This window comes from Oncorhynchus kisutch, linkage group LG19, assembly GCF_002021735.2.
Source record: "Oncorhynchus kisutch isolate 150728-3 linkage group LG19, Okis_V2, whole genome shotgun sequence".
In the NCBI taxonomy this organism is placed as follows: Eukaryota; Metazoa; Chordata; class Actinopteri; order Salmoniformes; family Salmonidae; genus Oncorhynchus; species Oncorhynchus kisutch.
Window position 1 is genome coordinate 7,008,389 of NC_034192.2, and position 20,619 is coordinate 7,029,007.

The window sequence follows — 20,619 nt, forward strand, 5'->3', positions numbered from 1 at the left end:
AAACAAGACTGGATTGATGCACGCATTCATGACGTTACCAAGACAGGAAATAGATCGATTTGATTTATTCTGAATATGTGTAACCAAATGTTTACTTGTTCATGCTGCATAATGGTGTTATAACTGTTGTAATAGAGTTGAGTTGGTTGACATCAACTGTCATGAGTTGTCATGGCATTATGACACAGAGTTGACATTCGGTTATTGATTGGAAATGCATACGGCAGAAATTGTACAGTTAAAATTCATGCCACCATAGAATGAAAAGACACTTGTTTTTTAAACATTCATCTTTTTTGCAGTTCTATTTAAATCCACCAAGTTTCCAAAATCAACATTTGTACATGACACATACAAGACCGTAAATAGTCAAACATCAATCGAGAAAGAGTATTTTGGATGATCTCTACTGTAATTGAGGCATTGTGTATATGATTGATGTTGAAGTTCTTGGGGTAGTATATGTTGCAGTTCCAGAACATGTTTTTTACTGATAATTGAATTATTTTACTCCCCTGTAATTCGTTCACCTCAGTACGCCCCTTTATAACATGCTGAATATTAGACCTCTGAAATGACAACATTCAGACCTATTGTAAATCCAATTTAATCTGCATAATGCATCTGGGAGTCACTGTGGGTAATGGTATCTGTGGGAGTCACTGTGGGTAATGGTATCTGTGGGAGTCACTGTGGGTAATGGTATCTGTGGGAGTCATTGTGGGTAATGGTATCTGTGGGAGTCACTGTGGGTAAAGATACACTCTGTAGTATCTGTTGAATGTTCAGATGTAAACTTCAGCTATAGGTTTGGGTTTCTCAACAGAGCCAGGGACTAGTAAAACCTGTTGGACTGGAGCCAAGTGGAATTTGAAATGGGTGATACCAGCAACAAATGCATACATGCTTACACACAGGTCACTGCAAAAATAATGGAAACACTTGAGTTAATAAGAGATACAAAGCATATTGAAAACAGGTGCTTCCACATAGGTATGGTTTCTGAGTTAATTAATCAATTAACATCCCATCATGTTTAGGGTCATGTATAAAAATTCTGGGCAGGCCATTATTTTGGCCACCATGACTATGCCCCCACAGGATGACAATGCCCCCATCGACAGGGCACGAATGGTCACTGAATGGTTTGTTGTGCAGGAAAACGATGTAAACCATATGCCATGGCGGTCTCAGTCACCAGATCTCAACCCAATTGAACACTTATGGGAGATTCTGGAGCCTGAGACAGCGTTTTCCACCAACATCAACAAAACACCAAACGATGGAATTTCCCGTGGAAGACTGGTGTCGCATCCCACCAATAGAGTTCCAGACACTTTGCCAAGGTGCACTGAATCTGCTCTGGCATGTGTTGGCCCAAGGCCCTATTAAAACCCTTTATGTTGATGTATTCTTTATGTTGGCAATTACCTGTACATTGGGACATATCTACATAGCATTTGCAGCAATGCAGTTATGTCTCCGTAAACAAAACACTACCACCGGTGTTGTTCTGTAAAAACAGTTGTAAATGCTTAGGGAATCTGGCCAATAGTTGTACATGATGCAAAGTCTTAAACCCTACAGACACTAATCCTGTCCATGTACAGTATATCTCTGTCATTGGTCATTCAGTGGCATATTGGTGAGTGTTGGGGGATGTTGTGCAGTAACAGCACGAAGGGCATTCATTGGTCTATATCGAGGGAGGAACCATCTTATGTAAGTTTCTGTGAAATAACAGATATTTGCTACAACTAAAATAGAAATATGATCAAATGTGTGGAAAATTCTTGACAAAAATTCACTAGAACCCTATGTCATAAAACTGTCATTACCATGACATAACAGGTGTTATAAGCAGACACAAACTGACATCCGTTATGACTGCTTATAAAATGTCTTCATGACGAAAGATTTCCAGTAACCTATAGCCAATGACCATTTACCAGTTGGACCCTTAGGTAGATTTGAAAACCCTAGTGCTACTTTCTCTCTCTGTCTCTGTCTGTCTCTCTCTCCTACCTCTCTTCAACAGACTGTAAACATATACCTATCAAAGCATGCTCCCTGTAATCATCGTAATGTGCGTATTCTCATCACTTTCAGTTCAACCAGACCTCCCCTCTCCCTGCTCCCCTTTTACAAAACTCAAGACAGGCAGTCAAATAGCCAGTCACAGTGAACAAGGGGAGGGGTGTCATGCCTCTAGGGGACACAGCGTTGTTTCTCTCTTTCTCCCGGATCCTCCCGCCTCCCCAACGCCGGCCTACAGACAGACGGAGACAAGACGGCGGTCCTTCCTCAGCTGACGGGACAGACCGAGCAGAAGGAGGCGGGGTTTGTCTTTCACTGTTCCACCTGTAGACTACTCGTCTCGCTGACAGGCGCTTTGATTCCTTTCATCTCCCCGAACACCAGCTCTGTATAGGGGGATGGAGAGGGAGAGAGAGAGAGAGAGAGAGAGAAAGAAGATGAGGTGAAGAAAGAGGGATGAACAAAAGGTGAGGAGGAAGAGAGAACATTTATATCTGGTCAAGAACACAGCAGAAAATAACTGTTGAATCTTTAAAAAGGAAAATCCCTCTTAACCTCCTCCACTCGAGCTACCTTCCATCTCTCTCTCTCTCGCTCTCTCACCTTTCCACTCCTCTAGTGTGCGGTCCTTGCTCTCCAGCGTCTGGTCGTAGGGCAGGGCCTCTGGTTCGTCGTCCGGGTCGTGGTACTGGGAGAAATAAGGGTGGGAGAGAGCCTCACTGGCAGAGATACGCCCATCACAGTCCAGAACCAGCATGCGCTTCAGTAGATTCACAGCTGAGGGAGAGAGGAAGGGAGAGAGAAGAATGGAGATGCAGAGAGAAAGATGTAGACCGAGATTAAGATGCAGGCACAAAGGGAAAAATACTAACAAAGCTGCCTTATGTAATCCATAGCCTTGGTTTAAAATTTGCCTCCAGCAAATTCCGTTATCGGGTATGACTCAGTCTCACCCATTGGGTTGGCTCCTCTGAATATCTTCTCTAAGTCCTGCTGGGGCATGAAGGGTAGAGACTGGATATATTTCTGAGCCTATGAATAGGAAGCAATGTACAACGACACACGTGACAATGTGTACAGTACATTGCAGGGCCAACTGATCCATCAATTGAGAAATCAATCATGCTACAAGCAAAATATTGAATAATCTATTATCAAATTAGTCAATCAATTATACCGATCAATGGATGTCAGGGGATCATCAGTATCATTAAAGCATTGCTGTAGCTAAATGTTTCATTCAACTTTCCCATCTCTCCCTCTATTTCTCCATCTTCTCACATGTTCAGAAGAGATCTTCTGTAGAAGGTCAGGGGTCGGGGTGCCCACCACCTCCATAATCCTCTTCAGCTGGTCGATATCTTAGATCAGGAGGGGTTAATTAAGGGCCATCATGATCGTGAAAAAGTCATTTGTTAGTTTTATGCAGACAGCATACTCCTACAATTGAGGACCCAATACAGACATACAAAGCAGAAAATCACATTCCTATTTGTTTCAGTCTTTAGACTCTGTACAGTGACAGCCAATACAATTCAGTCCATTGTGAACTTCCTTTCCTTTCAGTCACTCTCAATACACTTCCCCTTCAGACAGAAAGGCTATATCTCTAGATGGGATTGTGATGCAAATCTGGGAGGAGCTGATATGTGTCCATAGAGCAGTATTGGCGGTAACAGCGCTGGAGAGCGGTTGTGGAGTGTAGTGCACTCAGTCTCAAGCCATGTCCGTGTTAGTGAAAGATACAGTCGTTGCCTGGAAACAGGACCTTCCCCTTCAGCAACTCTCCCATGATGCATCCCACTGACCAGATATCCACTGTAACAGAGGCGTTAACATTCAGTCGTCATAACAACAGGATTTTACGATTAGCCATAACGGCACAGATATAGCTAGCTAATTTCTCTTTCTGGATAGAACTGCATGATGATAGAGTATGTGTTTGGTTGTTATATTAGAAGGTGTCTGGTAATGTGTGGTGTGAAATGAGAATCTTGGTTTTATGATCATTTTTGGGTTGTGTGTGGATCTGTACCTGTCTGATTGTAGTGCATCCAATTAAGCATGATTTCTGGCGCTCGATACCAGCGAGTCGCCACGTACCCCGTCATCTCATCATCCGTCTGTCTGGCCAATCCAAAGTCAAGGATCTGGGGGAGAGAGAGACACAGGTTGTCATGGTGATAGCCATTACCGAGTTGGGGGGGGGGGGGGGGGGGGGGGGCGGTTGTGTTGTGATTGTCTGAGGCGTTGAGGAGTTGGGTGGCTGGGCCACTGGTCTTACCCTCAGCTCGCAGTCCTCGTTCACTGCCACGTTACTTGGTTTTAGGTCCTGTGAGACAGACACATGAAAAGACAGAACGTTCAACACAAAGACTGTCTGAGGGACAGGGGAAAAGAAAGGGAGAAAGCCATGTAGACAGACAGACAGACAGACAGACAGACAGACAGACAGACAGACAGACAGACAGACAGACAGACAGACAGACAGACAGACAGACAGACAGACAGACAATACATACAATACATACAATACATACAATACATACAATAACATAACATAACATAACATAACATAACATAACATAACATAACATAACATAACATAACATAACATAACATAACATAACATAACATAACATAACATAACATAACATAACATAACATAACATAACATAACATAACATAACATAACATAACATAACATAACATAACATAACATAACATAACATAACATAACATAACATAACATAACATAACATAACATAACATAACATAACATAACATAACATAACATAACATACATACATACATACATACATACATACATACATACATACATACATACATACATACATACATACATACATACATACATACATACATACATACATACATACATACATACATACATACATACATACATACATACATACATACATACATACATACATACATACATACATACATACATACATACATACATACATACATACATACATACATACATACATACAGGTACATTTTAAATACAGAATTGCCTTTTAAAGCCAACAAAGCACTCAGGATAGGCAATTGCTATCCAGGAGACTGCCTTTATGAAAAGAGGGGATGAGGAATAATTTAAAGAGTGGGCAAGAAGAGAAGAGGAAAGCCACCACTCACTCTGTGGATCAGTCCTGCTGAATGGATGTACTGTTCAGGGGGAGACGGAAAAGGGACATGGCAGCGGGATTGGGGGAGGAGTGGGTGGAGAGAGGAAAGAAAGGAGAGAGAGGTCAACAGTGTATTCCAACATTGGCCCCTGTCTAAAAGGGTCTACATTTTTTGTTAATTCCTTGGTAACTAGGTTTGCTAGTTACTTGGCTGGCTGGTCAGTCCCCTGTTAACTGTACTACCTAGTGAGCCAGGCATAATGTAGCTTTCAAACTTAGCAGTATATCCGAGTTTATAATCAAATGTCAGGGTACAGTTTAAATACCATTTCAGAGGATGTTAAGGGATTTTCTAGTAAATTATAGCCAGTAGTTTTATAGTATAAAAAGGATCATCATGGTGTTTGAGGTTCAATTGTGGCACATTGAAATACTTAACAGTTGCCTTTGAGTTAAAACAATTATTATCAGGGAAGGTTGCTTTGTACTGTCTAGTGTATGGGATAGTATGTATAAAAAAACATGTCTAAACATGATACAACTACCTTGAGGCCTCTGAGCAGCTGGTAAATAAGAAACTGCACATGCTCATCAGAGAGACGCTGGAATTTGACTATGTTGTTCAGGTCTGCCCCCATCAAGTTGGTTACCAGGTAGCTGGAAAGAGGAGGTGGAGGGAGAAGGGGACTTTTAGAACAGTGCGTGAAGATGTTCCATTTCAGTTAGACAGTACGTGCCTTGAATCCTGGTGAAAAGCTCTATTTAAATGCAACATGGTATCATCAGAATAACCATGAGAGTATAATCACTGTATGGGGTATGTTGGACATCCTAGTGCTCTTTCAGTAGTCACTCACACTTCATGGAAGTCCTCTAGCGATGCAGCAGGGGAGAATACATCCAGTAGTCCTATTACCTGTCGAGGGAAAATGTTGATACCAAAGAGTTACAACTCTATTGTGCATTATCAAGGCAATTTTGGTCAACTAGCCAACACGGGAGGTCTTCAACCACTCCTTACTCACATTCTCATGTTTCATGTGCTTGAGTAGCCGGAGCTCGCGGTACGAGCGCCTACTGTGGATAAGGGACTGGAAAGGCCGAGACAGCTTCTTCACCGCCACCTTCTGTCGTAGCCGCACGTCATATGCTGAGCTGTGTGTGTGTGTGGGGGGAGATGAGCGACAGCAGATTACAAAATGAAATGCATTGCTTTTAAACATGTTGATCATTAAATTATTAGATTCATTATTGTTTCCTTTGAAGTGCAAATGTATGTCTGAGTAGTGTACTTGTGTTGCGCTGCCGTCTTCGTTGTTGACAGTGTTATTTCTACTTAGGCAGCATTTGGTGCAACATCTTACTCAATTCCGATGTTGCACAGAGAGAAGGAGTGTTAGGGGAAATGAAAAAAGAGACTAGGCAATAACATTATAGAGGAATGAAGAGACAAAGGAGTGTACTGTAGAAGGAGTAGAGAAGGTCAGAGAGAGATTGAGGGAGAGCAAGAGATGAGGGAGGGGACAGGAAGTACCAGACAGGAAATAAAAGTGTTTGAGAAATCGAAAGAAACAAGACAGAAGGAAAGAAGAAGCTGTAAAGGAGATGAGAAAGAGGAATTGTGAAGTAAAGAGGAAGGAGAGGCAGCACAGAGCCACAACGGCACGAGAAGTTAAAACAACCACGTAAATCACTGTCATTATCAACCTGACCTTTAACCCCTTTAACCAGCCTGCGAGGAGCACTACACCATTACTACGTTGTTACCTGCGGCCTGCCATGTGTACAACACAAGGCCATGCACATACCTGAAGGCATCGCCTTCAGACAAGGCCAAGTGCATTCATTTCATGCACAGCCACAGAAGCACCTGCTGCTTCCCCAGATGCCCCTGTTAAATGTTAGCCAAACAGGCAGCTAGCATACCATCATCTTTCTATGACACAAGCCAGACCTCTCTGTCACACACACACACACACACACACACACACACACACACACACACACACACACACACACACACACACAGCCATCTCATCTTCCATACATGGCTGTCCACCTCACTGCCCACAACTCCACAGGCAGGCTGTGCATCGATTTCTGCAACTGACTGTCTTCCATCTCAGAACGTTTTATCAGCCGTTACAGTAATGCAGCGCAATATCTGATGCAAAGTCATTTGGATTTCTCTCTCTCTCTCTTCATCTAGCTATCTATATTGACTTTAGACTTAAGCATATGCAATCATTCAAAGGAAATAGTGAGGCATACATGAAAGCATCTGCCAGAGCATCTTGTTTGCACCTAGAATTCAAAATGAAGGATGCTTGCTTTTATTCTCCAGCATCTTGCTCCCCACAGCATGTTAACACTGATAGACAGTTCCATGTACTTGAGATTATATTTCATGTGTGCGTTCATCCGAGAGCTTCGGCGGTCATCGCTTGTCCTCTCACGTTGTAAACAAACTCTGCACAACAGCGTCGGCTAAATGGCACCGCAGCGACATGATAATAGCTCTTTAAGCAGCCAAACCCCTACAAATACCACACACTCACAGTAGCCATGATTTGCATAGTGTTGCTGCAACAGTTGAAATGGGCACATGGAATTGAGTTCTTTTGACTAAATGAAGCATTCATGATGCAAGCGCAAACATTTGCACAACGCTATATTACTGTTACATAACGTTACACCAACAAAGAGTTTCCCAGTTCCATTGTGAAGAATATGTTCAGTATCATGGACAAGTTCTAAACCCATCAGTCAGAACGAATTAGAGTTATATTACTGGCCAAGACGTTCCAACTTCCTTTCAGGAGACCAATGGAAGGAAAAGTAACCATTGAGATTGAATTAGGGGTTTGCAGTCTGCATGCTGAGCGGGAAATGAGAAATGATACGACTTGGGAAAGCGAAGGGAAGTGGCAGTACTATTGTCATTACGCGTGACTGGTGTTTTGCAGTCTGAAAAGCTTTCCAGTTATTGGAAGTCTATTTGAAGTAGCAACCACATTTGTGAAAATCTCAGACATTCCAATGCATTTTAAATGTGCATTTTCATTCAGATATGAGTTTTGATGCCTGCTGGTGTAATGATGGAAAACTAATACATGTGTCTATGTGATGTTCTGCATGGTGTGCAGTCAATGTGTGATATTAGTCTGCTTTAGTGCAGGTACAATAATACCTCTGTCTGATGGCTACCCCATTCATCTCGTTCCCAAGATGGCGTAGCAGTAGGTCGTCCTGTCCTGTCGTGTCCCTGTATATATCGTTTATTTTTCGTTTTTTACATATTTTCTCCACATATCTCTTTGAAAACATTTTGCTAAACCCTAAGCTTCCAAATACTCTCCTGCAACCCGACTCACCCAATGTAGCTATTTTTCCTAAAGTATTTATATTTACTTCGGGACCCCTCAACTGAAGCTAGCCAGCTAACCAGCGGGTATGCTAGCGGTCTCCAGCTAACCGGTCATCAGCTAACCTGTAGTTCGGAAAGCTCTCGCCTGTTCGTACAACGCGACTTTAACCAGAGCACAACGGACCTATTTATTTTTCATCCCCGGATTCCCACCGCAAACGGAACATCTTTCAGCTGGATTTTTCAGCAACTAGCTATCTAGCTAAACCGCAACCTCGGATTACTCCTGGCTAGCGTTTCCACCCACTTAGCTTGAAGCTAGCCCGGCCGTAGCACCTGTGCTACTCCTGAGCTACAATACCCGGGCCCACGACCGGTCTACCGATGTCATCGCATGAAGAGGAATAAACAGACTCAACCCATCGCGACGTCCCCCAAAGGCTAACTCTCTAGCCCTCGCTATCTCCCTGCTTGCTAATTCGGCCTGCTAACTGCTAGCTTGTCCAGCTCCGGCCCGCTAACTGCTACCTTGTCTAGCCCTGGCCTACAAACTGTTAGCTTGTTAGCACAGGCCTGCTAACCACCTGAATCGCCGCGTCTCAAACGCTCACCGGACCCATATTTACTTTCTATCTCTTTTGACTTTTAATTTGTTTATACCTTCCGGAAACCTGCCTCACCCAATGTGATACGGAATCGCTATTATTTTTTATTTATTTTTAGAACACACTCAAGAACCTCCAGAAGCTAACCAGCTAACTAGCTACAAGCTATTTAGTCATTGTTAGTTTTTTTTTACCTGGATAACACTCGCCAGGCCAGCTTCCCTGCCCCATCCACCGCTGCCCCCTGGACACTGATCTCTTGGCTACATAGCTGATGCACGCTGGACTGTCCATTAATCACGGTACTCCATTCTGCTTGTTTGTTCTATCTGTTGGCCCCGTTGCCTAGTCTACGCCATTTTACCTGCTGTTGTTGTGCTAGCTGATTAGCTGTTGTCTCACCTACTGTTTTAGCTAGCTTTCCCAATTCAACACCTGTGATTACTGTATGCCTCGCTGTATGTCTCTCTCAAATGTCAATATGCCTTGTATACTGTTGTTCAGGTTAGTTATCATTGTTTTAGTTCACAATGGAGCCCCTAGTTCCACTCTTCACGCCCCTGAACTCCTTTGTCCCACCTCCCACACATGCGGTGACCTCACCCATTACTACCAGCATGTCCAGAGATACAACCTCCCTCATCATCACCCAGTGCCTGGGCTTACCTCCGCTGTACCCGCACCCCACCATACCCCTGTCTGCGCATTATGCCCTGAATATATTCTACCATGCCCAGAAACCTGCTCCTCTTATTCTCTGTCCCCAACGCTCTAGGCGACCAGTTTTGATAGCCTTTAGCCGCACCCTCATACTACTCCTTCTCTGTTCCGCGGGTGATGTGGAGGTAAACCCAGGCCCTGCATGTCCCCAGGTACCCTCATTTGTTGACTTCTGTGATCGAAAAAGCCTTGGTTTCATGCATGTCAACATCAGAAGCCTCCTCCCTAAGTTTGTTTTACTCACTGCTTTAGCACACTCTGCTAACCCTGATGTCCTTGCTGTGTCTGAATCCTGGCTCAGGAAGGCCACCAACAATTCAGAGATTTCCATACCCAACTATAACATCTTCCGTCAAGATAGAACTGCCAAAGGGGGCGGAGTTGCAGTTTACTGCAGAGATAGCCTGCAAAGTAATGTCATACTTTCCAGGTCCATACCCAAACAGTTCGAACTACTAATTTTGAAAATTACTCTCTCCAGAAATAAGTCTCTCACGGTTGCCGCCTGCTACCGACCCCCCTCAGCTCCCAGCGGTGCCCTGGACACCATTTGTGAATTGATCGCCCCCCATCTAGCTTCAGAGTTTGTTCTGTTAGGTGACCTAAACTGGGATATGCTTAACACCTCGCCAGTCCTACAATCTAAGCTAGATGCCCTCAATCTCACACAAATCATCAAGGAACCCACCAGGTACAACCCTAACTCTGTAAACAAGGGCACCCTCATAGACGTCATCCTGACCAACTGGCCCTCCAAATACACCTCCGCTGTCTTCAACCAGGATCTCAGCGATCATTGCCTGTATCCGCTACGGAGCCGCAGTCAAACGACCACCCCTCATCACTGTCAAACGCTCCCTAAAACACTTCTGTGAGCAGGCCTTTCTAATCGACCTGGCCCGGGTATCCTGGAAGGACATCGACCTCATCCCGTCAGTTGAGGATGCCTGGTCATTCTTTAAAAGTAACTTCCTCACCATTTTAGATAAGCATGCTCCGTTCAAAAAATGCAGAACTAAGAACAGATACAGCCCTTGGTTCACCCCAGACCTGACTGCCCTCGACCAGCACAAAAACATCCTGTGGCGGACTGCAATAGCATCGAATAGTCCCCGTGATATGCAACTGTTCAGGGAAGCCCGGAACCAATACACGCAGTCAGTCAGGAAAGCTAAGACCAGCTTCTTCAGGCAGAAGTTTGCATCCTGTAGCTCCAACTCCAAAAAGTTCTGGGACACCGTGAAGTCCGTGGAGAACAAGAGCACCTCCTCCCAGCTGCCCACTGCACTGAGGCTAGGTAACACGGTCACCACTGATAAATCCATGATTATCGAAAACTTCAATAAGCATTTCTCAACGGCTGGCCATGCCTTCCGCCTGGCTACTTCAACCTCGGCCAACAGCTCCGCCCCCCCCGCAGCTCCTCGCCCAAGCCTCACCAGGTTCTCCTTTAACCAAATCCAGATAGCAGATGTTCTGAAAGAGCTGCAAAACCTGGAACCGTACAAATCAGCTGGGCTTGACAATCTGGACCCTCTATTTCTGAAACTATCTGCCACCATTGTCGCAACCCCTATTACCAGCCTGTTCAACCTCTCTTTCATATCGTCTGAGATCCCCAAGGATTGGAAAGCTGCCGCAGTCATCCCCCTCTTCAAAGGGGGAGACACCCTGGACCCAAACTGTTACAGACCTATATCCATCCTGCCCTGCCTATCTAAGGTCTTCGAAAGCCAAGTCAACAAACAGGTCACTGACCATCTCGAATCCCACCGCACCTTCTCCGCTGTGCAATCTGGTTTCCGAGCCGGTCACGGGTGCACCTCAGCCACACTCAAGGTACTCAACGATATCATAACCGCCATCGATAAAAGACAGTACTGTGCAGCCGTCTTCATCGACCTTGCCAAGGCTTTCGACTCTGTCAATCACCATATTCTTATCGGCAGACTCAGGAGCCTCGGTTTTTCGGATGACTGCCTTGCCTGGTTCACCAATTACTTTGCAGACAGAGTTCAGTGCGTCAAATCGGAGGGCATGCTGTCTGGTCCTCTGGCAGTCTCTATGGGGGTGCCACAGGGTTCAATTCTCGGGCCGACTCTTTTCTCTGTGTATATCAATGATGTTGCTCTTGCTGCGGGCGATTCCCTGATCCACCTCTACGCAGACGACACCATTCTATATACCTTCGGCCCGTCTTTGGACACTGTGCTATCTAACCTCCAAACAAGCTTCAATGCCATACAACACTCCTTCCGTGGCCTCCAACTGCTCTTAAACGCTAGTAAAACCAAATGCATGCTTTTCAACCGGTCGCTGCCTGCACCCGCATGCCCGACTAGCATCACCACCCTGGATGGTTCCGACCTAGAATATGTGGACGTCTATAAGTACCTAGGTGTCTGGCTAGACTGCAAACTCTCCTTCCAGACTCATATCAAACATCTCCAATCGAAAATCAAATCAAGAGTCGGCTTTTTATTCCGCAACAAAGCCTCCTTCACTCACGCCGCCAAGCTTACCCTAGTAAAACTGACTATCCTACCGATCCTCGACTTCGGCGATGTCATCTACAAAATGGCTTCCAACACTCTACTCAGCAAACTGGATGCAGTCTATCACAGTGCCATCCGTTTCGTCACTAAAGCACCTTATACCACCCACCACTGCGACTTGTATGCTCTAGTCGGCTGGCCCTCGCTACATATTCGTCGCCAGACCCACTGGCTCCAGGTCATCTACAAGTCCATGCTAGGTAAAGCTCCGCCTTATCTCAGCTCACTGGTCACGATGGCAACACCCATCCGTAGCACGCGCTCCAGCAGGTGTATCTCACTGATCATCCCTAAAGCCAACACCTCATTTGGCCGCCTTTCGTTCCAGTACTCTGCTGCCTGTGACTGGAACGAATTGCAAAAATCGCTGAAGTTGGAGACTTTTATCTCCCTCACCAACTTCAAACTTCAGCTATCTGAGCGGCTAACCGATCGCTGCAGCTGTACATAGTCTATTGGTAAATAGCCCACCCTTTCTCACCTACCTCATCCCCATACTGTTTTTATTTATTTACTTTTCTGCTCTTTTGCACACCAATATCTCTACCTGTACATGACCATCTGATCATTCATCACTCCAGTGTTAATCTGCAAAATTGTAATTATTTGCCTACCTCCTCATGCCTTTTGCACACATTGTATATAGACTCCCCCTTTGGTTTCTACTGTGTTATTGACTTGTTAATTGTTTACTCCATGTGTAACTCTTTGTTGTCTGCTCACACTGCTATGCTTTATCTTGGCCAGGTCGCAGTTGCAAATGAGAACTTGTTCTCAACTAGCCTACCTGGTTAAATAAAGGTGAAAAAAAAATATTAAAAAAAGACAGCTTGGCTGGCTGCATCACCGCTTGGTATGGCAGCTGCTTGGCATCCGACCGCAAGGCACTACAGAGATTAGTGCGTATGGCCTAGTACATCACTGGGGCCAAGCTCACCTGCCATCCAGAACCTCTATACCAGGTGGTGTGGGAGGAAGGCCCTAAAAATTGTCAAAGACTCCTGCCACCCAAGTTATAGACTGTTCTTTCTGCTACCACAGGGCAGGCGGTACCGGAGCACCAAATTCTAAGACCAAAATGCTCCTGAACAGCTTCTACCCCCAAGCCATAAGATTGCTGAACAGTTAATCAAATGGCTACACTGACTATTTGCCAGGGGTGTAAAATACTTTAAAGTACTACTTAAGTCTTTTTTGGGGGTATCTGTAATTTACTTTACTGTTTATATTTGACAACTTTTACTTTACTACATACATTTTCCCTGACACCCGAAAGTGCTCGTTACATTTTGAATGCTAAGCAGGACAGAAAATTGTCCAATTCACACACTTATCAAGAGAACCTCTCTAGTCATTCCTACTAAACATAAATGCTTTGTTTGTAAATGATCTCTGTTGGAGTGTGACCCTGGCTATCCGTAAATTTAAAAAAAGACAATTGTGTCATCTGGTTTGCTTAATATAATGAATTTTACTTTTGATGCTTAAGTATATTTTAGCAACTACATTTACTTTTGATACTTAAGTGTATTTAGAACCAAATACATTTAGACTTTTACTCAAGTAGTTTTTTACGGGATGACTTTCACTTTTACTTCAGTCATTTTCTATTAAGGTATCTTTTAATTTTACTCAAAGTATGACAATTGGGTACTTTTTCCACCACTGCCATTTGCATTGACCCCCTTTTTTATTTGCACTGACTCTATTGCACTGGCTCTATGCCCACTCACTGGACTATACCCACACACTGGCTCTATGCCCACTCACTGGACTATACCCACACACTGGCTCTATGCCCACTCACTGGACTATACCCACACACTGGCTCTATGCCCACTCACTGGACTATACCCACACACTGGCTCTATGCCCACTCACTGGACTATACCCACACACTGGCTCTATGCCCACTCACTGGACTATACCCACACACTGGCTCTATGCCCACTCACTGGACTATACCCACACACTGGCTCTATGCCCACTCACTGGACTATACCCACACACTGGCTCTATGCCCACTCACTGGACTATACCCACACACTGGCTCTATGCCCACTCACTGGACTATACCCACACACTGGCTCTATGCCCACTCACTGGACTATACCCACACACTGGCTCTATGCCCACTCACTGGACTATACCCACACACTGGCTCTATGCCCACTCACTGGACTATACCCACACACTGGCTCTATGCCCACTCACTGGACTATACCCACACACTGGCTCTATGCCCACTCACTGGACTATACCCACACACTGGCTCTATGCCCACTCACTGGACTATACCCACACACTGGCTCTATGCCCACTCACTGGACTATACCCACACACTGGCTCTATGCCCACTCACTGGACTATACCCACACACTGGCTCTATGCCCACTCACTGGACTATACCCACACACTGGCTCTATGCCCACTCACTGGACTATACCCACACACTGGCTCTATGCCCACTCACTGGACTATACCCACACACTGGCTCTATGCCCACTCACTGGACTATACCCACACACTGGCTCTATGCCCACTCACTGGACTATACCCACACACTGGCTCTATGCCCACTCACTGGACTATACCCACACACTGGCTCTATGCCCACTCACTGGACTATACCCACACACTGGCTCTATGCCCACTCACTGGACTATACCCACACACTGGCTCTATGCCCACTCACTGGACTATACCCACACACTGGCTCTATGCCCACTCACTGGACTATACCCACACACTGGCTCTATGCCCACTCACTGGACTATACCCACACACTGGCTCTATGCCCACTCACTGGACTATACCCACACACTGGCTCTATGCCCACTCACTGGACTATACCCACACACTTGCTCTATGCCCACTCACTGGACTATACCCACACACTGGCTCTATGCCCACTCACTGGACTATACCCACACACTGGCTCTATGCCCACTCACTGGACTATACCCACACACTGGCTCTATGCCCACTCACTGGACTATACCCACACAATGGCTCTATGCCCACTCACTGGACTATACCCACACACTGGACTATAACCACACACTGGCTCTATGCCCACTCACTGGACTATACCCACACACTGGCTCTATGCCCACTCACTGGACTATACCCACACACTGGCTCTATGCCCACTCACTGGACTATACCCACACACTGGCTCTATGCCCACTCACTGGACTATACCCACACACTGGCTCTATGCCCACTCACTGGACTATACCCACACACTGGCTCTATGCCCACTCACTGGACTATACCCACACACTGGCTCTATGCCCACTCACTGGACTATACCCACACACTGGCTCTATGCCCACTCACTGGACTATACCCACACACTGGCTCTATGCCCACTCACTGGATTATACCCACACACTGGCTCTATGCCCACTCACTGGACTATACCCACACACTGGCTCTATGCCCACTCACTGGATTATACCCACACACTGGCTCTATGCCCACTCACTGGACTATACCCACACACTGGCTCTATGCTCACTCACTGGACTATACCCACACACTGGCTCTATGCCCACTCACTGGACTATACCCACACACTGGCTCTATGCTCACTCACTGGACTATACCCACACACTGGCTCTATGCCCACTCACTGGACTATACCCACACACTCACACATACTACACTGACACTCCAACACACATACATACACATACACTCACAGATAGACACACTTTCACACTCATCACATACGCTGCTGCTACGTTGTTTATCACCTATCCTGATTGCCTAGTCACCTTTACCCCTACCTACATGTACATACTGTATTACCTCAACTACCTCGTATTTCCTTCTGATTTGATCTGATGATATGCATAATATGGGCCTTTCTGATCAGATAATTGACAGGCAAACAATCTCAGGAAGCTTTTCAGGGAGATTGAGGAGCACCAAGGATTAATATAATGACTCCAATTTTTCTCTGTATCCTCAGAAGTAATGTCCCTGGCTCTCCCCGTCCCAACTCCCTATAAAATACCTTCCCAATTCCCAAACCCCCACCCCTCTGCTAATCAATCAGCTCTGCCATGGAGAAAACGGTGACAATGACTGGAGCACAGCCTGAACAATGCAGGGCTCAGAGAGAGAGAGAGAAAGAGAGAGGGAGATTGTGTGCAAGAATGTGAGTGTCCTTGCTGGCTAGACTGGTACTATGAGCAGTGGTGACATTTTGCAGGTGTAGCAGATCAGCCGACTGCATTGCTCTGCATCTTGGTTGATGGTGTATTAAATGTGTTTGTGAATCCACATAAATAATGAGTTTTGTTTTTAACTGTAGAGAATTATATTAGTCAAAAGAAGCAGACACAGGGATGGTCTTTGTTTGAATTGTTGCTATGCTATCATGTCTATCTACTCAGCTTCCAAGGTCTTTATCAAATCAAACAGACAACTGTGCCGATTTCACCATGATTTCTCAGTGGAGTAGTAAAACACTGCAGTTCTTCGCATCAATCAGCTAGGCTAAACTTCCATTAAATCTAATGGACCAATAAAGGCTTAGATATTTCTTGTCGTTTCTGTGCCTCCCTTCTCTTCCATGTCTGCTGCATCACAGATGTCTGTTGTCTGTCTCCCTGGGCTGATCCTCAGAAGATCACATCCTCACATCCCTCTGTCCTAGGAGATGCAAAAGCATTGGCTTGACAGGCCATGGTTGGCTGTTTTACCAGCATATAAACAACAAAGAGAGATGTGCCCACAATGTAAATCTAATCTATCTACCAGTGCTTTTATAGTAAAAGCAGACATTGAAACCGCCAAGCACTTAATTTCCCTTCCCATGCATGGATCAATATGGATTGCGTGTATGACACTCAAGCCCGAGGTGCACACATCACCATGACACCTCGCCATGGCAACGGTGTCTCTTCTCCCGCAACAGACAAAGAGTGATCCAAAATTAAAACAAGGAAATATTGCCCAACCCACTTGTGAGAAAAAAGGAACTTGTTCATGTGGAAATGGACTATAAGAACCACCTCATTGGGCTAGACAGCGGTGTGTGTGCGTGAGAGAGAGAGAGAGCGTTTACTGTATGGGGAGGAGATCAGGTTGTGAAATTGAAGTCTGTTATTCGGTCAAAAGACTGGTAGTCATGAATACAATGTTGATGTATTCTAAGAGGCCCCTCTTCACTGTCTGAAGTGAACATATGCATATCAAAGACAAAAGTCCATAACAGCACAAATGTCTGAAACATTTTTTTTTTCAAGATATTTGCAGTCAGAAACACTGAGGTGCCCCCTACACATGCCCATGGCTTTACAGATGTGTCATGCATCCTTCAGTTGTTCAGTGCAGATCCCCCCGAAGTGCTGTTCCTGTTATTAGTAGCCCCCAAAACCTTATGGAACTAATGTATCCTATTGAGAACTGTCACGATTCAGAGGATCTCCCGTAGCGCGTGGTTGCAGGTGCGATGCGCCGATAACTCCTAATTGTTTCCTCTTTCGGTATGGGAATCGTATGGGGCAGACCGAATCAGCTATTGTGCATGCAAAGCTTGAGGTGTTAAAAGCCTCCGCACCGAGAGGCAACAACTGCAGATAGTCTGCCGTTGGAGTGATGACGCCCAGTATTTGGGAATGGTGTCAACGACAGATAAATCAATCAAATAGAAAACGAAGCCTTTATGACAGCATCATATTGATACAAATAGAGTAGTCTAGTGAATCCACATTGAACAAACATGAAAATAACATTGATGACTTTCTCGTGCATAACAACTAACTGCGCTACATTAACATGAATTATATTAAATCAGCCTAATAACTGCCTCAATAATAACCATAGACTGGTAATTGCACAATAACAATGAGAATAGGCTATACATAGGCCTTTTATTTTTCCAATATTATCCAATAATGCATATTCATAATACAAATCATAAGGCTAAATGATGTTTTCCCTCTGCATTGTATTGTGTTTCTGGACTTCTTTGCAGCCTCGCCCCTTCCTCTTTCATATAGCCTACTCACCATACCGAACCGTAGGCCCCCGAGCCCACGGGAGTCAGATTCTGGTACCGCTCGGGAACCTCCCATACAGTCTTGTTCAGCTCCTGCCGATAGTAGCCTGGTCTGGCCGACATTTTTACCGTAAATAAAACGAGCTCTCAGTACTGGACTGATTGCTCTGTCTTCACAATCCGCGGTAACTGTCTCCGACTGAGTGCACAGAGGGGAGCTGCTGGCTCTCTTTCTCTCTCTCTCTCTCTCTCTCTCTCGCTCAGTTCAATTCAAGGGCTTTATTTTAAAATTAAATTAAAATTGCCAAAGCAAGTGAAGTAGACAATAAACAAAAGTATCTTTCTCTCTCTCTCGATATTTCTGTGAGGGGGGAAGTGTAAGTAGAGAGATAGAGCTGGTAATAGATTCTGAGCACGATGTCTCAGACATGGGGGGTGCTGAGTGGAAGGGGGGGGGGGTGAGATAGGGGAGTGATTATTAGGATAGGCTACTGCAAATAATAGTGTTACCCATAGCCTATGTAAACCTTATCATTTTTTACATTTTTATGAAAATGGGATTATGTCTCCAATGCATGTTTTTGCAAAGCTCAATGGTTCAGTTGATTTGAGTTTATGGCATCAATATGGCCATCAGTGCAGCCGTGTCAATTTCACAGAAGTCACAGTTATAGCATGAAATGCATACATAAAAAAGACCAATATTGTCATTATAACTATGTAGCTGTCTCCAACAATAGGCTACAGTGATCACACAAAAGCTAAATACTACATTTTAATTTGAATAATATTGTCTTTACTTTTATCTACTCTATTTTTAAACAATCAAATTACTACAGTTAATAACAGTCATAGCCATGGTTATGAGTAAACATACAGTATCATTAAGTAATATAATGTAATAGTAAAAATGATAAGTAAAAATAGTAATAATAATTCTAATAATAGTAATAGTGGTTTCATAATATAATGAATTGAAATGCAGGCCCTTTCCAGACCCTGAGTGTCTGCAGACTGTCCAGGCTGCCATGTAGAGCCCTCTAGTGGAGATCTGTTAAAACATCACATACAGGATAAGAGGACATTGATGTATCTTATACGTCCAGGCTGCCATGTAGAGCCCTCTAGTGGAGATCTGTTAAAACATCATATACAGGATAAGAGGACATTGATGTATCTTTAATGACTAGAACTTGCTATTTTGTTTTTGCTTATTCAAGACTATTAAACTACAGTATACTATTGGCTACAGTAAAAGGCAGAAAAGAGCAATTCAGATAGTAGCCAACTGTAGAGAGGGGGTTTCTGGGATGTAGGTTGAGCCTTATTCAATAGGGAGGTATAATCAAAGCATTGCATAAAGTAATACATTCCATAGAGCTGACATGAGAGTCAAGACAGTTAATCTCTATTCCGCAGTAAACCATGACAGTTCTATGTAACATTGGTCTATCTGCAACATACTGAGTGTTCCACCCCTCTGAACAAGCCCCAAAATAGGAGCTTAAAAGTTGAACAACGCACCTTGACAGATGAAGGGTAATTCCTGATGACAGGAAGCATCCAGCCACTTCAGTTCTCCGTTACCAACCCGGACCATCTTACCACAATGGTAATTGATGGGGTTGAGGGGGAAGCAACTATGCCACTCACTGTACTTCACCACCTTATCAACATCACTACTGGTCCACAGCCAGGGGGCGCTCCACTCAAAGATGGACCGCTCCAGACCAATCCACACTTCCCCACATTGCAGCTCCACGTTGGCAATGAGCTGGGTCACGTCAGCATGCACAGTCTGGTTGGTGATTTGCACCAGGTTAGACTTGGAGCCACGACTTTTACAGAACTTCAGGGAATTGATCCAGCTCTTGGACTCGTTGAAGAAGTGCAGGTAATCTGCATGGACAAGACAAACACACATGAAACTGCACACGTTAATGTAAGTTAATAAACACAAAACCACAAATACACATACACTTTCGGTCTTATTTGCCATTAATACGCTCACAAGTGTCACTTGTGTACCCAATTGTCACTTGTGCACCATGTCTGACACTCAGTAGTGGTAGTTAGTAGTGGTAGTTGGTGAGGTGGTGGACTGTGCATTAGTAGTGGTAGTTGGTGAGGTGGTGGACTGTCCCTTAGTAGTGGTAGTTGGTGA

General features: G+C 44.7%; 2 protein-coding genes across 5 annotated transcripts; both read right to left on the bottom strand.

Moving 5' to 3' along the window:
- Window positions 1–45: 45 nt before the first annotated feature.
- Window positions 46–18,853, bottom strand: LOC109910317 (mitogen-activated protein kinase 11-like). 3 transcript variants are annotated; one of them, XM_031797965.1, is made up of 12 exons: window positions 18,466–18,853; window positions 6,218–6,347; window positions 6,050–6,108; window positions 5,738–5,849; window positions 5,203–5,232; window positions 4,322–4,369; window positions 4,073–4,187; window positions 3,784–3,855; window positions 3,319–3,398; window positions 2,991–3,069; window positions 2,641–2,814; window positions 46–2,423 (listed from the first exon to the last, which is right to left on the bottom strand). In XM_031797965.1, exons 1-12 carry the CDS (start codon window positions 18,576–18,578, stop codon window positions 2,350–2,352), a joined length of 1,086 nt encoding a protein of 361 aa, XP_031653825.1. In that variant the 5' UTR covers window positions 18,579–18,853; the 3' UTR covers window positions 46–2,349. The 3 variants fall into 3 exon arrangements, with proteins under 3 accessions (XP_031653825.1, XP_031653824.1, XP_031653826.1); XM_031797964.1 differs by having other exon boundaries at window positions 5,735–5,849; XM_031797966.1 differs by lacking the exons at window positions 6,218–6,347; window positions 18,466–18,853 and having other exon boundaries at window positions 4,322–5,849; window positions 6,050–6,095.
- Window positions 18,854–19,375: 522 nt separating this feature from the next.
- On the bottom strand, window positions 19,376–20,612 carry LOC116355024 (C-type lectin BfL-2-like). Of its 2 annotated transcripts, none has more exons than XM_031797968.1 (2): window positions 19,980–20,612; window positions 19,376–19,506 (listed from the first exon to the last, which is right to left on the bottom strand). In XM_031797968.1, exons 1-2 carry the CDS (start codon window positions 20,452–20,454, stop codon window positions 19,496–19,498), a joined length of 486 nt encoding a protein of 161 aa, XP_031653828.1. In that variant the 5' UTR covers window positions 20,455–20,612; the 3' UTR covers window positions 19,376–19,495. The 2 variants fall into 2 exon arrangements, with proteins under 2 accessions (XP_031653828.1, XP_031653827.1); XM_031797967.1 differs by having other exon boundaries at window positions 19,396–19,590.
- Window positions 20,613–20,619: the final 7 nt, after the last annotated feature.